At 36.6% G+C, this 18,578-nt stretch overlaps 2 protein-coding genes across 2 annotated transcripts in view; both read right to left on the bottom strand.

Moving 5' to 3' along the window:
* Nucleotides 1–1,209, bottom strand: part of slc35g1 (solute carrier family 35 member G1) — an 8,951-nt gene extending 7,742 nt beyond the window's left edge. The window contains exon 1 of the mRNA XM_015375206.1: nt 797–1,209. Coding sequence (XP_015230692.1) covers nt 797–1,097 — 301 coding nt within the window. The 5' untranslated portion in view covers nt 1,098–1,209. The remainder of the gene's footprint in view (nt 1–796) is intronic.
* Nucleotides 1,210–6,954: 5,745 nt separating this feature from the next.
* Nucleotides 6,955–18,578, bottom strand: part of lgi1 (leucine-rich, glioma inactivated 1) — a 17,686-nt gene continuing 6,062 nt past the window's right edge. The window contains 7 exon segments of the mRNA XM_015375237.1: nt 6,955–7,469; nt 9,490–9,736; nt 10,115–10,335; nt 11,800–11,964; nt 12,135–12,304; nt 12,987–13,058; nt 17,332–17,478. Of these exon segments, the coding sequence (XP_015230723.1) occupies nt 7,120–7,469; nt 9,490–9,736; nt 10,115–10,335; nt 11,800–11,964; nt 12,135–12,304; nt 12,987–13,058; nt 17,332–17,478 (1,372 nt within the window). The 3' untranslated portion in view covers nt 6,955–7,119.

Below are 18,578 nucleotides of genomic sequence, written 5' to 3'. Positions count from 1 at the left end.
GGCCATATTGCCCAGTCCTAATTATTCATGCACTATGGAAACTTTTTTAATTTAAACTGGAAACTTTTTTAATTTAAACTATTAATATAGAATATTTTACGTGTCGATACAAAAAGTATCTTATTATTGGTATTTACACTTTCACAATTTTGCCTTGTCATCCTCTTTACTTTGATTATACTATCTGATCTAATAGCTCATATTTACAGAGAGCAAAAATAAAACTATGATTCAGCATAGCCACCAAATTAAAACTATAACACTGGCTCAATTATTACGAATAATAATGATAGTGGCATAAACGGGCTTCCATACTTCCATCCTCTTTAGGGATGATGGAAAATTAAGAAGGTTTACAGCAGGAGGGCCCCTATGCTTAGCAACCAGCTGCTGTTTTATCAACCATGACTAATGAAGGAGGGAGAAAACGCTACTGAAGTGGAAAACGTTTTGATAACAGACACAAGTTATGTTTCAAACAAAACAAACAAAAAAAATTATAATAAAAAAAATTATAATAATAATAACATATACATATATATATGAAAATATATCCCAACGTTAAATAGCAATAGAAACCTGTTAAAAGAAATATACAATAAAATTGCAAAGTGCTCAGCCTATTAGAGCACGTGATATATCCGCCGTCATTAATAAATGACGCAACGCTCAGTTGTATAACGTAAAGCTACGCAGGAAGTCATTGATTGGTCGTTTTTCATTCCAAACTCTGCATCTTATTTAAAAAGTAAATCGTATTTAGTAAGATTGGGGTAAAGTTTAGGAGTGAACCTACCCTCAGGTGTTTTTTCCTCTCCGGAAGATGCGGTCTTCTTGTCTGTCACGCAGAAAGCCGGTAGACACAGCAGGGAATGTTCGCTCCCGCGCGCCTCCTGCTCCTCTCCAGCATCTTTAAGACAGTTCCTCCTCAGATGAACCGTCTCCTCTGCTTGGTCCTCACCGTCAGGATCGTCTTCCTCCCGGTCGTTATAGAGGCGACTCTGGTTTTCATGGCTGACAACTTTGTGAAACGTCACCGTTACGTCGTCTTCCACGGTTAAAGCCCCTTCCCTCAGACAGTGGTTGCTCTCGCCCATGGTGGTTGGAGGATGTGGCGGCTGAGAGGCAGCATTCCTCGGGGAAAGTGCCGTCCGACGTTTCTGTGTCTGTCCTCAGAGACTGGAAGCGCAAGGTTAATCACTAACCTTGGTGTCACTACAGAAGCTCCCACGCGGGAGTTTTTCTTTAACCCACAGGGGGGCATCAGTGAGCACAAAGCAGCTCTGCTGGAAATCCAAAACATTACACAACTCTTCAAGTTTCCCTTTGAGCAGATGAGAAAGATGCATATCTCTGTTCTCATGCATTTGAAAAAACATTCACCTGAACTATATTTATGTAGTATTAAAATATCAGACGAAAGTGTCCATAACAGTTTTAACCTACATAGAATCAGGTGTGGAGCTATGGGGGGCCAGGGGTGGCCATGGCCACCCTTAGCCAATCATTGCCCCCCCCCCTAGTACTTTTTTCTCTCAAGTAGAATATTCAAAACATTGTAATTTTATATATATGAACAATTACTAATATACCAACATTAGAGATGCTTAGTACAGAATTCATGCTCTTTTCAGAACTAGATTTTCTGTTTTATGCCGTACAGAGAAAATGTGTCTGCAAGTCATCTAAGAGTCTTCAGTGAATTCATAGATACTGTAAATAACCATCCATCCATCCATTTTCTTACATGCGTACCCCAAGTGGGGTCGCAAGGGGTGCTGGTGCCTATCTCCAGCTGTCTATGGGCGAGAGGCGTGGTACACCCTGGACAGGTCGCCAGTCCATAGCAGGGCAACACAGAGACAAACAGGACCAACAATCATTCACACACTCACTAACACCTAAGGGGACTTTAGAGAAGCCAATTAACCTAATGGTCATGTTTTTGGACTGTGGCAGGAAGCCGGAGTACCCAGAGAGAAACCACGCATGCTCAGGGAGAACATGCAAACTCCATGCAGAAAGACTCCGGGCCGGGAATCGAACCCAGAACCTTCTTGCTGCAAGGCAGCAGTGATACCCACTATTAATATTAATATAGAAATAACTATATTAATAAAAAAATATTAAATTATCAATTTATGTAGATATTAGTGCTTGTAAATATCAATTTAATGCAGAATGATATTCATAAAAGTAGGTAAGTAATGATGATGGAAAAGATTTATGCTCCAGAACTCAAACTTGAAAGAATTTTATCCAATATACCTTTTATCTAGACGGATGTTTAAATATATGCATCTATTTGTTAGCAAAGGCTGTAGGAAAGTATAGTTTGTCTTTATTTAGAAATATGGACATTGGGCTTGTTCCTGTTGGAACAATGTAGATTGACTCTGAGGTTCTGGTGCATATCCACTTTCGGCCACCCCTCAGTGTACATTGGTTATTGCCTGGCCACCCTTATAAAATAATATAATATATATATATATAATAAAACATTTTTGGCTACGCCTCTGGTTAAATCCTGCAACAATGCAAGATGATTATGCATTCCTTTTCATGTTATATCTTAAATTAGTAAAGGAGGATATGAATGTAGGATAAAACACTGACAACAGTAAGAAGAGTAGATTAAACATCCCATAATATTTTGTCATTTTGAGTGGTGGTTATAAAGTCTTACAGCTGCTGGGAGGAAGGATCTGTTATAACGCTCCCTGATGCATTTAGGGTGCAGCAGTTTGTCACTGAAGGATCTCTCTAGTTCTGCAACAGCTTTATGCATGGGGTGGGAGACATAATCCAACACAGATGTTATTTTAGTTAGAATAATTTTGTTTCCTACCTCCTGCACTGAGTCCAGAAGGCATCCAATCACAGAGCTGGCCTTTCTGATCAGATAATCCAGCTGCTTTCTCTCAGCTACAGATAAGCCACTGCTCCAACAGACAGGTTCATAGAAGATGGCTGATTCCACAACAAAGTCATAGTAGGTGTTTCGGAGCGCCCCCTCCACTTCAAAAGACAAAAGTAATAGTTCTAATAATTCTTAATGTCGCTTGTTGTATAAAAAAATCATCTACATCAGAGCTCATTACTATGAACTTTCTTGTGTGCACCAGATAACTTCCGTTACAAGTGTTATTAAAAAGTAATTTGGGTTAAGTTACTGTGAATACCAACTAACTGTGCTTTATTTTGTTTTATTAGCAAACAGTTGTATTTTATGTTTCGGAAAAACACTTAAAATGAAGATGACGTCCTGGTTAAATGTGCAAAGTGCATCTGAATGCATCTGATGTGCATGAGAAAGGTTTTTTTCTGTAATTTTCTTTCAGAGGCTCCATATTTTTCGGCACAATGTGTACTTGAACAAAAAAAAACTAAGAACCAATACTTTAACACTCTATGACCACATCATCCAACCCTGCATACTTTAACTAGTTCTTTTTTTGTGTTATGAGAATTTAATAAAGGTTGGGAAACACAAACATTGACACAGTTTGAGATAACCCATAATTGTTTTACACTTTCTGTTGAAACATTATTAGCAGGTTAAGAATGTTCAATTTATGACTTTTTTCCAATGCAAATATCAATTAAATGTAAGACCTATGTTTAATTAGAAAAAAGTTAAAGCAACTCATGTTGGCATCTCTTGGTGTGGGATCTGATCCTATCAGTTTTACATTTAAAAACCAATGGGATCAGAGTCTTACATTCAGCTGTAAGACTTTATAACCTCCACTGTTTCCGACAACTTAAAAAAGTTTTTACATTCATGCTAATTTTGCACGGTTTCTATTCTTAGTCAGTTAATTAACATGCTGCTGTCATTTTAAACATCTCTGATGTTGCTTATATTTTCAAATATCCATTACTGTAAAAATTCCCATAGCTGCATATTGGTTATCTATTCTTAAGGTGCACAGGATTTATATTGTTAAAAAAAATTTACAGTATTTTGTTTGTTTTTATACTCTTCACTGTTATGTTATTCTTATACACTTTTCTAAGGTCCACGTTTGTGTGACCATTTTTTTTCCTATAATCTTTTTACTGCTGTAAACACCAGAATTTCCCTATTGTGGGACAATAAAGGGATTTTCTATAGTATTCTATTCTATTATCACCTTTTGCAATGTGGCCAGTGCAGTAGGCATTCTAATGGTTATTGTTTTAGTCAACTATGGAAATCTGTGTTTTTTCTTCAGCAAGATCCAATTAAATACTTTCATGCAAGACTTTTCAGTGGATCAGGTCACTTGGTTGTTTTGATTTCCATTCCCAAAACAAACAACCCTAAGCCAGTTTTATGGGTGTAATTACAGCCTTGTTATTTACACAGAACCACAAAATAAATGGCTGCTCCCAGCACTTTTGTCTAAAAACAAACAAAGAAATGTAATTAGGATTTAAAAAGGTCAATAGAAAAGCCAAAAGATGTACATATTTAAAATGTGACTGAATGAAATATAAAACGTGGAATGAGCAATCTAGACTGAATTAAGACTTTTTTAAGGTTTTAAACATCACACAATAAATGCAGGATATTAAATAACGGTAAACTCAAACCAATTATCTCAGTCAAACAATCTGTAGTAGTTTTCTTTGTTTTACTTATTGCAAACCTAAAATAAAATGGGGATTGTTGAAATTATAAGTGTTATACATGATCCTGTTATTTTCTTATTGAAAAATATGAATTCTCAAGCTTCAGACTAAACTTCTTAGTTACGCTGAAGATGCACTTAATGTATCATATTTAGCAGCCATATTTATGTATAATATTCACAGTTAGTGCATATTATAAGCTAATTTTAAAGCATTTGATATGTAAGTTGTGTCATCTGCCCTTTTCTCATGAATTATTTAAAAAAAAGTCCTTAATCCCAGAATAGAATACCCTTCAGCCTAGTTTCTATTTATTAGCTATCATAATTAATTTAAATATTGTATATCTAATGCTAAAATGTTCAATCTATTAAGGTCAAAGAGTTGTATTTTATCAGAAGTGTTTTTTTTTATGGCCATGATGAAGAAAGAGTAAAAGGTTAGGAAAAAACAACATGCCCACACAAGAGGTAATGTGAATTATTTTCACAATGTGTGATTAATCAGATACTGGTGATCAAACAAACAACATTTCTGATTTAGCATTTTATTTCTATGAGATATAAAACACAGTGAGCAAAGTTTTCTAACCTGATCACACTGACACGACAAAAATGTCTACAGTTATGCAGAAAAAGGATCATGATACGGCAATCTGGTTCCGCTCTACATTTAATTCTACAGGCTATCAAAAATAACACTGAGTCTGGAACCTCCTACGTAGAAAACTAATATAAATTACACACACATTGTAAACACATAAATGCTATATTTGGCAATTTGTTGTCTGGGATGTAGTTTGTTATCTGTTCTGCTTCTTTTTGTATCCGATAGGAGCAGGGAGTGAAAGCACAGGTAGTGTGAGCATCACAGTGGTTAGCATTTAGCAGCAGAGAAAAGATAACAATGGTTTTTGCTGCTGGGGGAGAAAAGGGGCTAAGAGTTCAGTGAAAGAGAGGGCACTGGGTTACACAGTGGGAGGCTTCTGGTGTGTTATTCACTGTGAAACCAAAACCACGAGTTTATGCATCATACATGCAGAGTATTTTTCACAAGAAGATGTTTCGTCACAGTTTATTTTTTTCCTTCCAAGCATGAAATATTAATTGGGGATTTAGGGAGGATTAAGGAGTAACTACTAGACGATTAAGTCATTTTTTCCTTGAAATGTAACAGTGTGGTATTAACCAATGGCATACCTTTTACAAAAATGTCTTAATACTGGAAAGTGTATCTGATGCTCTTGCAAAAGTCTGAAAATTATTCTTGTATTTTTTTTTTTAGATTGTCTGTTTATTCAAGGTCTCCATCTGGACTGTCGATAGTGAGTCTATAGAGCTATTGTGTCACAGTGTGAGATTTAAATGGCTGTGATTCCTTATCAGAGCCTGCATGTTTTATTCTTCTTCTAAGCATTAAATAGGATAAGTCTACAAAGCCTTGCAAAAGTATTCACACCCTTTGATTTTTTTTCCACAGCTGTTTATCTAGGTTGTATTTGATAAACCGAGAGAAAGTGGCACATAACTGGAAACTGAAAAATAAGGTCCAGTTTGTAGTTTTAACTGCAGTAACATATTTTCTAAATGCAACCGTCCATGGCTGCAAACATTGAAAAACGTTCTGTGTGCTAAATAAACCCAAAACCTTCTGATTGAAATGCAAAATACCAACACTGCAAATCACCCTGAATGCTAAGTTACCACCTGGAAACGTTATGGAGATGCTTTTCTTAAGTAATGATAGGGAAGTTGATTAGATGGAGCTAAAAATAAGACAATCCTGTACAAAAAAAGAACCTGTGAGACTCTAAAACACATATGGAGAAGTTGAAGATATGTTATTACTTCACACAAAGAGTAAAGTGGGGTAAAAGTACATAAATCTGGTGACACAAATGATTGGAGAAACTTTAGATTTTTACCTCTAAAGAGCGTCTCGGCTCTCTTTTGTTTGTCTTAATTTGTGCTGCTGAAGTCAATCGTGACATCAGCTAAAGGTCAAAAATGTAATTTAGAAAAACACTGGATGTCATTTGGCAGAATTGGTGTTCTGAAATTAGAGTTTAAAAAGAATCAATGCAGACTGCATCAGTCTGTTCAGAACAGATGTAGAAAATAAAACTTTAAATGAATTTCTTTTTTTCCTTTCACATCTCACATGCCAGCAGCAAGCAATAGCATTGATGTTGAAGTATATTTCCCTGAACTGGTTTGATAAAATAAAGAAAAAAAAATCAAAGTTATAAAACCTGTCACCCCATCGGTTAGAAACTTAAAACAGAAAATTACAATAGAACGGGGTCTTAAAAATTAAGAAAAGTGGTAACTATATGGCTTTTTTATTTGAAAAAAAAGGAATTCCCAATAAGATAACAGTCTGACCTGCTTCTAAGGCCTCCTTGGTAAAACCTATAGTACGACGCAATTAATGGATTTAAATTCGGACTTTTTACATCATCACTGAAAAGTAAAACTGAATTGAACTTAACACAAAGTGATTTTAGTCGCTCAGGTCGATCATGAGGTGCTCATAAATCTGAGTTTTCCCCTTGAAGCTGGACGCCAGTAGGAACACCCGGTTGTCAACAGAGACCACAGAAAACCCCCGCGGTGCCTGAATACTCAGTTCCTGAGATGGGACAAACTGCCCCCTCTTAGTGTCCCATTGGTAGACCTGTGTCAGTGAAAAATCGCTGCCCAGGATGGCATACTGCCACTTGCCCACAGAGACAGGCTGGAACACCATAGAGCCACGGGAAGGGAATGCCTGCACTTCTTTGAACATGGCACCGTCCCAGCGCATCACCCTGGAGTCCCCGATGTATCTTGTCAAGCATATGAACAGCTCACCTTTGAAAAAGGACAAAGATCCAAGAGACTGTTTAGTTTAGACCTTAGGGAATTTAACATGGATGGGAAACCGAAAAGCTCACAAAAGCAGTTTACGTAATTCCAAATCTCAAATAATTTACTGCTTGTGGCAACAGCAACTCAGGAAAGAAGCACAAATAGTTTAGCTGCCTCACAGGCAAGGACACAATGAAAGCAATGTTTCATAGTAGTGATAAATGAGCTGTTTTTATTGTGGTGGCATAAAACCACCTTGAAAAGAAAACCCGTACCTACTGTAAGATGAGAAACAAAGGTCTAATAAATAACATACATATAATGCTATAAAAATGTGTTTGCTGCCTTATGGCTTTCTGGTGTAACAGTGAAATGTTTCAGATCATCAAACATATTTTGAGAAAGGTCACTGGAGTAAAGACATATGTTTTGAAAGTATTTTTTTTTCAAAGGAGAAAAAGGCCCTTTAAAATAAAGGTGAATAGAAAAGTAACTGCCCCTAATATAATGAAAGGTTGTAGCATCTTGACCATCTCTATTTCAATCAAGCTTTATTGAGAAATGGCTCTAAGTATTTTAGATCAATGTGAGGTGATTTGGACCCGTTCTTCACGTCAGAGGATTTTCAAGCATTGCTACTGCATCTCAATTAAATTAATGTCCAGATCTTGACTAGGCCACACCCAAATATGTATTTATTTACTTTCATTATTCCTAATAATACAAATGCAGACTTGCACGTGTGCCTTTCATGATTGGACACAAAGTGGTGGCAGGACTTTTTCTTTTCCTTCAGGATTTTCTGCTAGGCATCAGATTAATTGTGCCATCAATTAGTTGTCTAATTTCATCCTGTCACATTGTTTGATGGTAGAGTTTTGGTTTTTTTTTAGTGTGTGTGTGTGTATTTTTTCGCTGAAATGTTTTCACAAGATTTAACTGGTGGCATGCTTTCACAGAATTATCCACCTTGGTCATATCCCTCCACATTTCATTGCTAGAAATGTGCTCTTAAAGAGATCTTATAGGCCTTGTAGTGATCAGGACTACTGTGTTTAGTAAGTAGAAAATGGTTTATTTAACCTGGAGAGACTCATACAGAGAAAAGATGCAATTAGAAAATATTAAATTAATTTATACAAGTAACATGAGCATAATCTTCAACATGTTTCTATCTAAGGGAACCCAGCTAATTTCATCGACTCATTGACTGTCTTCAATCCCCCGCACTGAGCATGCATGTAGCGACAGTAGAGAGGAAAACTCCCTTTTAACAGGAAGAAATCTTTCAGCAGAACCAGGTTCAGTGTGAGTGGCCATAAGCCGAAGCCGACTGGGGTTCAAGGAGACGGAAGCAGATGAAGACATAAAAAAAAATAAGTTATTTGGCGCTCTGGCCCCTACAGAAGACTTTGATGCTGTGAATCAACATATGCTTGGATTAGTAACCTAGAAAAAGATTAGCGTAGTCTTCCCCCAGGGCCCGGACACTGGTGGTGAAATAAGCCAGAGGATGAGTGGGACTGAGAATGAGGGAGGAGATGGGTGGAAGTTTGCTTGCAAGATGATTGGCTTCGGAGGTGGAGCGCCCCCCCGAGTTAATTGGCTGGGGCTAAATGAGGGACATTGCAGGTGGTTCAGGTGAAGCTCAAAGGAGTCTTCAAGACTGAAATCACGCATAAGCTTCATTTACAGTGGTTTCTGTTTTAACAAGGGGGCTATTACATTTCTACAAAGAGCAAAAATAGTTTAGATATATATTTCTATTTAATTTGGATACCTTTCTTATTTTTAAATTAGGTTTGCTGATCTGAAACATTTAAAGAGTAAACAAAAAAAAAAGCAAAAACAGATTAAAGTCAATATTTGGAAACTCCTACTGAGACCAAATACACTTTTTTTCTCAAAATAAAGACCTTAACGATGCGGGGGAAAAAATACATTTCTACATTAAAAGACTGAATTACGCGAACTGGACAACTGAAAATCAAAATGGTTTAGACCTCAATGTTTTAGTTCTCACCTTTCACCCGAAAGTGTTTGATGGAGAATACGTCCTCCATGTCTGGTATGTCAGTCCTGCGGTCAAACTTCTTCTGGCTCCTGTTCCATTGGTACACAACAGGCCTCTGGGAGCTGCTGGACAAAATCAGGTGGGGTTTGTTGGAAATCTCTAGATATTCAACATCCGTATCCCTGTACCAGGGATGAAGCGCCTGGTGGGAATAGAAGCCAATGCCGTTCCATTTGTATACAGTTGTGGACCCAGCCTGCAAAAAAACAGGAAAAGAATCAAACAGTTAATTTATAATTTATGACAAAATTTACATTTTAGAGTGTTGGACTTGATAAAGTAGCGTGTGTGTGTTCATGAGTGTCCCTGAGCATATGCCTAAGCATATGCAAACGTTTGGCAATGCAAGACTAATCAGCAGGAGCAGACATGAGCCAACACATTGCAGACAAGAGCATCAGGGGAGGAGCTGGCAAACATGGTGGTATTATTCATTCATAGTAAATAATAACACCTGCACAATGGTTAAGAATCAAATTCAGTAGCCGTGATGTTTTTTTTCCCTTAAATAAAAACATTACTGAAACAGTAGAAAACGTGAAGAAGAAGCAAAAAAAAAAATAAACCTCCCAACCTTGGAGCTGTCAGCAATGACAAAGAAAGATTCTCCATCAATCACAAACGTCTCGATGTCGTTAGGTTTGCGAATCCTCAAAATGTCAATATCTTGGATCTTGATGAACTTGTTTGCAGAGGAGTCACGTTTGTAAATGTGGGAGCCTCCAAACAGCTGGGCCACAATGATGAAGAGCTGGTTGTCAATCACCGCTGGCTTGCAGACAACAATAGAGGTGCCTCGGTAGGAAAGATACACAAATTGAATGATTAGAGCTATGTGCATAATGCTTGCAAACAAAGCAAGTACCAGAATACAACCATAAATAGTTGCCTCCTTAAATCAGATTATAAAGACTGATTACTTAGAAAGAACTAGTGCCATTCTGGAGTTTTTGGTTCTGTGTAAGTTTTCATTTTGGGTTTTAAGTTATGGTTTATTTTATGTCATTCTGTATTGTCATATAATTTTTTTCAATTCTTTCTTTTTATGTCTTTTCAGCATTTTTGCTATCATTTGTTCCTTGGTCTAGTTTTAGTTAGTTATTTATTGTCTTATTTTTAGGTTATATTTTCCAGTTCTCCAGTTATCTCCAGTCCCTTCTCTTATCATTCCCATTAGCCGTATTTAACTTCTTTTTTAATTACCCTTTGTTGCCCCCTAGTGTCCTTTTCCTTTTCCCTTGGCTCCTTTCTAGCTGCTTCTGTCCACACCTGCTCCCAATTAACTGATTACTCCATTCTTTGGGTGTGTCCGAATGTCTGCCCTAATCACTATATAGGGCACTATATAGTGGTTACGCAAATATTAGAGTATCCAAACGTCTATTTGATGTAAAAGCAGTGGACTCCAAATTTCCCACAATGCACCTTGAAAAGCAGTGATCATCCATTACTAGACGAGCAGATATATCCTCAAATGCTTTGCGCAGAGAGCTCTCCTCGCAAAGCATTATGGGATTTGCTGTCACAGTGGCCTGCTGTCACTGTATGCTGTCTCTATCGGTCACTGGCAACAGATATCAAAGACGCCACCAAGCTGCGGAGGTGGAGTTACGTGACCAACGGGGAGAGAAAAGTAGGATTTAGGGGTTAGGTTAGACGTTCAGACACAGCCTTTGTTCTGTCTGCCATATATACTCCTCCTCTGCAGTTCCTCAGTGCTGGATTCTCTTAATTTCTTATTGTACATTTCTCCCGTGCTTCTCTAGTTTTTGGTTCCTGACGATGTACAGTAGCCTGTTATTTCTGGATTTATGTAAAACCATATAATTATAACACCATATAATTCACAATTAAAATTGTAAAAAACATATCTGCCTTGTCTACTCTGCAATTTGGTCCACAACAACATCCACCAACCCTGACAGCCTTGAAATTAAAAGTACACATGAGGAACGAGTTATGAGATGCAAAACACTGAGCCAAGCAATAGCAGACATATGGCCTTAGAACAATCAATTTTTGCATCCAAATGAGTTGCTGACATCAAAAGATGAAATATTTATATTAATCTCATTCATTTTCAATATCCAAGAAGTTAGAATGCTTTAGCTAAGTTTAAGTAGAACTCTTAGCTGCTGATTAAGGAGACGATACTTTTACTGTACAATTTGTAAACCTCTGGCTTTGTATGATCCTACTGCTCCTTTTTATATCAAATATTCACAGTTTGCAGTCTATAATAGTTTTTTTTATACTCACTTTCAATTGTGTCATATGTTCTAAAGGTCATCTCAACATGATCCCATTCCAGGAAGTTGCATGTGCCAGCAAAGGGCTGTGCAAACACCACATACTGCTCATTGGCAAAGGTGAAGGCTTCAACTGAAATGGACTCAAACCTCAGCAGCTGATAGGAGGCAAACTCTGAGAAAACAAGATACAGTATTGGACTTTGCCCTTGATCTTAAAGTAATCCCTTCATATTCAATATCTAACATAAACACGCATAGGTGCAGCAGATATTACGTATTAATATGCAGTGTGGAGCTGTTATTTGTGTGATGCAGGGACAGAGGGGACACACAAAGTGATACCTGTAGTGATGCAGTCAAATGACTGTGGCTGCAGGTCATTGATTTTCTTCCCTTGGTGAATAGGTGGCCCACTGCAGTAGATCTGGTCCAGAGTTGCGTTGGTGTTATGCATCCACTCCACCAGCCACTTGAGCTGGCAGTCACAAACCAGATTATTCCCTCGTAGATCCCTGCATGTGAGAAAAAATCCCATCCAGGCATATTGTAAATGATTTTCATCTTTAAAATATAAATATTCAGAGCTTTTTGGCTAATGTTTTAACGATGAAATCCCTCCATGATTTTTTCTGGGTTCAAGCCAACTAGCGCCCCATCCACTGAGTGCTCTCTCCTCCTCACACACTCCATCTGAGTAGTCATTGACCTTGAATTCTTAGACTGAATCCATGCATGCTCACATCATTCTGCTTGGTTTTGACAGTGCAGCCATAATAAGATCCGAGTTAGTTTTTTTCTGAGTGACTTGCAACCTTTTTGCTGAAACATTTTGGGAATCTGACATTTCCTTTTCTTTTTTGACCTTTAGACTACACTGCTTTTTATTTTTCGTCTTAATTGCATAAAAGTGTTCTACGCATCACCTTCCTTCTTTTCTCCAGTTTGACCTCAGGAGAAGCAGAGGGAGAACGATTTCACTGACTTATTGCATTAAATGAGTCATGAGTCAAAGGACTTTACAAACACATTTTTTTTTTTTTTGCTTTTCCTGATTTTTATCCCATGCAGACATGCAAAGCAAAAACCCTCTGTCCATTTTATATCCTTCCATATATTGTTTTAAACATTGCAAGTAAAGAGCTGGTGCCTGTCTCCAACAAGAACTGTGGCATAAAATAAAAACCATTAACTCACACTTTGGTCAAAGCATCCATACCCTTGAAGACATCTTTGGGCAGTGTTTCCAGGTTGTTGTAAGCCAGACTCCTAATCAACAAAAAGGAACAAAAAATATTATTTAAGATACTCTTTAAATCTGCAGACATCATTCTATGTAATCAATAGTGTCCAGAAAAATACATTTCCCATTTTTTACCTCCAGACAGAGCTCTGCAAAACACACATATACTATATCCTGCACATATTAACTTAGATATCCAAAGAGTGTACAGGTCTAAGGACAAAACTTTTAAAAAAATAGGCCCCACCAAGAGTCAAAGACATAAACATAAACATTTCACTGCTTAAATTAAGGTAGCATCAGGTAAGCCTTCCTCTGCAGAGTCTCTCAACTAAAAGCTCAGCTGAACTTCGAAACAGCCAAACAGACAGAGATGAAAGCTGCATTATTCAGTAGAGAGTTTGTCATTCTGAGAACAAAGACCATTTTCTTCTTCTTTTTTTTTTTTTTTAACAAGAATGCACTCTCCAAACAGAGGGATTTGAAGCTGGCTTTACTGCCTCTGCCCTTCAATGATGTATTTAGTGTGTGGGAAGCAGTTTAAATTCCCACACATTCTGAATGTATTCATGGTTCTTTAAAAAAAAAAAAAAAAAAAAAAAAAAAAAAACTCCATAAACAGTCTTTATAAATAAGAGGTGCAAATTCTCAGTTGTACAGGTTTCCTATAAATAAGGACACAACAAATCTGAGAGGTCTAAAACTATAATTAAACAATCTCAACTAAACAACACCATGTTTTGTAAGTATTTTTAGCATTAATTTAGGATACAATATATGTGTAATTTATCCTATGTCATTTAGCCTATAAACATAAAACAATAAGAATCAAACACGTGATAAACTAAGGACACCTATAGTGCCTTTGCATGACAGGATAACGAAATTATTGGAGCTTGGTAATGCTAATTAAATGCATTTGATGAACTGAGCATTTGGTTATGGACGTTAACACCCAGATAGGAATACATCAACACAATTAGAAAAGCAAATGATGGTGTTTTACATGATGCCATTCAGGAGTAGGTTCCAATATGCTTGATATGGTTTATCACCCAGGGTGTTATCAGAGTAGACACACATGCTGAGAAAAAAGGTTTTCTATCTATTGCAAGTTTATGATTTGCAGTTATGATTTGTCCAATCAGGAATTCGATCATCCTCTATAAAAAGTTATTTGCCAGAGTAAAAAAAAAAGTTTTAAAAAGATAAATTATTTCATATAGGAACATAAATGGATTCACAATTTCTGTTACTGTACTACAAAGGATGGCATGATTAGTAACAAATATCGTTGGATTCAAACCAGGGTTGATATTGTTAACTAAAACTAACAAAATTATGAAAACTAGAATTTAAAAAACTTTTTTTTTTTAACTGAAGTAAAAATAAAAATTGGACCTTGGAGAAAAAATAAAACTAAAATTACATTTTCAAAACTAATTAGGTGAGAGGTGGGGTACCCCCTGACAGGTTGTCGCAGGGCAACACAGAGACAAACGAAGACACACATGCACACACACACTCACAGCTAAGGACAATGTAGAGAAGCCAATTAATCTAATAGTCATGTTTTGGACTGTGGAAGGAAGCTGAAGTACCCGGAGAGAACCTATGTATCATGGGGAAAACATGTAGAAAGATACCGGGCCAGGAATCAAACCCAGAACCTTCTTGCTGCACGGCAGCAGTGCTACCCACTGCCTCAATATGAGGTCTAGTTTCCATTTGCTGTTCTAGCTTCTTTTCACTTAACTGCTTTACCCCAGCAGATGGCAGATAAGGCAGGCAGGGGTCCATTTCACACAGCAGGTTTAAACAAACTCAGAGTTAAACCCTCAACTCTCAATTGATCTAGCCTAAGGTTGGAACTACAGCTGCCCTACAGGCTGCTAACCCTATAGTTGCAAAGGAGAGGAAGATAGTGAAGGAGAAGATTGCTGCTCGAGTTAATGCATACATTTTTATGCAGTCTGCTATGGCAGGCTGTTTTTCCTGTTCCTAATTACATTCCTAGTTGGAACTGTAAAAGCAGATTTTCTAAATAAAATTTTTGCTGCAGAAACTGAATTTCAGAATGTAAAAACACTAAACTGTACAAGCAAGAATGAAGTTTTATATACATAGAAAGTGGCCATTATGACATTTATCAGCTTGACTGAATATGTATTTATAACATCTGGAAAACATTTCTTCACCGTCAAAATAATACAATTGATGACCAGCAATAATAGGAATATGGAGATCTGATATTCATTTATAGACATCCAGAATGTTTATTCCAGATGCAAAGAATGTCATTTTGTTTGAAGTAATCATTTTGACAAGGACAAAATGCTTTATTTTCCAGATATCAGGAATACATATTCATTCACACTAATACATATTAAAAAGGCCTGCCATAGCCTGCTGTAAGCACAATAACATAATGGGGGAAACTAGTTTACCGCATAATGGTAATGGATCAACATATTCTATTTAGGTGAAATCATCTGGAAGCAGGTGAGGATGAAGCATAAAAACATTGTTCTAATTGATAGGACCTGTGCATCATCTTACGGGGTTCCTCCTTATTTTGATTCTGATTTCCTTTACACAGTAAATTGTTGCTGTTTGCAGCCACTTCGGATGTTATCGTCCCAATAAACGGCTGTTATTAATGGTTATCAGTCCCAGTTCTCAATGAATCCCAACCCTGCAATGAATCCCTAACTCAATGAATTGCAACCCTGTAATTCACTTTCACCGCATAATTAATTATTCTATTCATGTAATATAAAAAAACAATTATGAGCGTGTCGCTCATATTAAACAAACCAAAACCAAATAAACCTCATAAACTGTCAACTGAGTTGTAAAACCCTCTCCCTATATAGCAGAGACAGAGGACACTCTGAATTTACTGAACAAAACCTGCTTCCAACCAGATTAGCTCCGGGGAGACTGTTACTATGGCAACAGAAACAGAGGTTGAGGAAACTCTCTTTGTGAAGCAGAAAACTCAGAGTTTCCTTGATTTCAGGTTTAAAAAGCTTTTTAAAACAGACCCGGGCCATCTGTATTGTTGCTGAGGTCTGTCCTTATCTAAGATTTTATTTCTACTTTTTTTGTGTGTGTGTGCCTGTGTCTTGCCACCTGTATGTAAGCTGAATTACAAAAAATTTTTTAACTATAACTAAAACTAATAAAAACTAAACTGAAGTTAATCATTTTTTAAAAATAAAACTAAACTAACTTGCAAATAATAAAAACAAATTAAAACTAAAATAGAATAAAAAAAATCAGAAATCAAAGCTAAATATGATAAAAACTAAGGAAAATTTAAAACACTTTATAAACCTTGGTCAAAAGAAATTTACCTAGACAGAAATGTTGTGTTTCTAGATTTTGATTTTGGATCAAACCACTTATAAAATATCTCAAAAACCACTGTTGTCCATAACAAATACATCATTCATACATTTTTTCTTAAATAGATTTTTAAAAAGGTACTCAGAAGCCAACTATGATGTTTTACCAAATAACCAAGACACTTGTTTAGGTATTTTTGACTGCAGGTTGCTGCAAAATCTGACCAGAGCAACCTTGCAAAGAGTCAGAGAGAGATTATAGGTCATATGTTTTAGGTTACAGTACAGTTATATTTAGTTTTGACCAGTAGGTCACTCATTTCCCAAGCTTGTTTCCTCAGTTAGTTTCCTTAGTCTGCAAAAATAAATGACACGTAACTGTTTATTTTATTTAACTGATCACCATTCTAATAACTGTTAGTTATAATGTTTAAATCTATAATAACAATTCATAAACATCTATAACTTACTGTAAGAATACAAATACACAGAATTAAAAATATTTTTTGTCCAAAATCCCTGGCAGACAAACAAAATAAAAACATCCAACTCTCATCTTGTGCAACCTGATATTGCTGACATGTTCAGACAGTCACCTTGTGAGCTAACCACTGCCAACAGCAGTTCCTCCTGCCTTTGCATTCCAGATACTGACAGACTGATATAGCAGCAGAAAACCAGACACTGGTGTGCAGTATATTTTAGAACAAGGAAAATTCTGATATTGTTTGTGAAATACCCAGCAGGCTGCTTTCAAACAGTTAGACCCACAGAAAATCATTGAAAACTTCCTGCATAGACGTCTAACTTCTGGGAAGAAGGCAATTAATTAGAACAACTGGTGAGGAAGAAAAGAAACACAGAAAAAAGAAGGGAGTTTAAAAAAAGCTTTGGATGTAAAAGGGAGAAAAGGGAAAGTCATATAGGATAAAAAACACTAAATACTTACAAATGCAACAGTGACTTTAGACCCCGGAAAGCAAATGGAGATATTGATGCAATTCTGTTGTTTTCAATGAATCTGTAAAAAATACACACAAAAAAAAAACAACTTAAATATAAAGAACTTAACAATTTATACATTTTACTATTAAAACTGAACACTTCTTAGGAAATAAGCAAGCCCAGTATGTGTTTGCAAATCTTGAGCCTGCTGGTAGTGTAATTCCAAACACAACTTCAGTATGACCTTAACAAAGCAGTGCATAATTGCATCATGAACATTTGTGTGGTTTTCAAAAATCTTTAATATAAATATATAGAAGGGTCGCATGAATTTAACACCATATTGTTCTCAGGTCCTGCTGAGGAAAAGCATCCTACATCCGGATTGTACCAACAAACTATTCATGAATTTCCTTTATAATTTTGGCCAGAAAGTTGAAGTTTCAATTGGATTGAATAAAGAGGTCTACTATGTATTCTTATCCAAACATGATCTCTAACCATCTCTTTTTCTTTTTTGAGGTTTTTACAGCACTATTGGCTCTCTCTTTTTTTCTTTCTTTCTTTTTTTTTTTACAGTGGACCGACAGGAAAAGGGTTACAACAGAGGGGGAGAGACATGCAGTAAAGGTCCACAGGTCGGGTCGGCCGCGTCAGGAACTAAGGCCTTCGTACATGGGTTGTGCACGCTAACCACTGCACTACTGAAGCACACCTCTGTGTTGATCTCTAAACAGCTTTCATCAATTGCTCTCTTCTTTCCACACTTCTTTTAAGGCTAGGTTCTTTGACTGATCTTCGCTTTGGCTCATTGCAGGTTCACTGGCTACTATGGCTTCATGGCTGCTTCTCTGATTAATCACCTCCTCACCCTGCTTTTGAGAACAGGTTGTGATGCCTTTGCAGGGTTGAAGGTGATGAATTGAACAGTGTTCTATGAATTTTAAAGCTTTATAATATCATTTCATCGTTTAACAGTGACATGGGCAGGAGTAGCATATGATAGTGAATCGAATGCCTAAGCAAACCACTCTTTTCAGATCTTTATTTCTAAACATAACTGTGAGAATTATGTATCATGTTCTTTCCATCATACAAAATTAAATGTAGTTTGCAATTTTATATAATTATTTACATCATTATATTTGATATTAAACATTTTATACAAACTCTGAATTTTCTGGTTGTGACATAACACAAATATTCCTTCAAAAACTCCCTGCATAATTATAATAAAGCAATTTATATACA

Source organism: Cyprinodon variegatus, unplaced genomic scaffold, assembly GCF_000732505.1.
Source record: "Cyprinodon variegatus isolate N-32 unplaced genomic scaffold, C_variegatus-1.0 Scaffold115, whole genome shotgun sequence".
Lineage (NCBI taxonomy): Eukaryota > Metazoa > Chordata > Actinopteri > Cyprinodontiformes > Cyprinodontidae > Cyprinodon > Cyprinodon variegatus.
The sequence above is the reverse complement of the archived record's forward strand: the minus strand, read 5'-3'. Positions and strand labels throughout refer to the sequence as shown.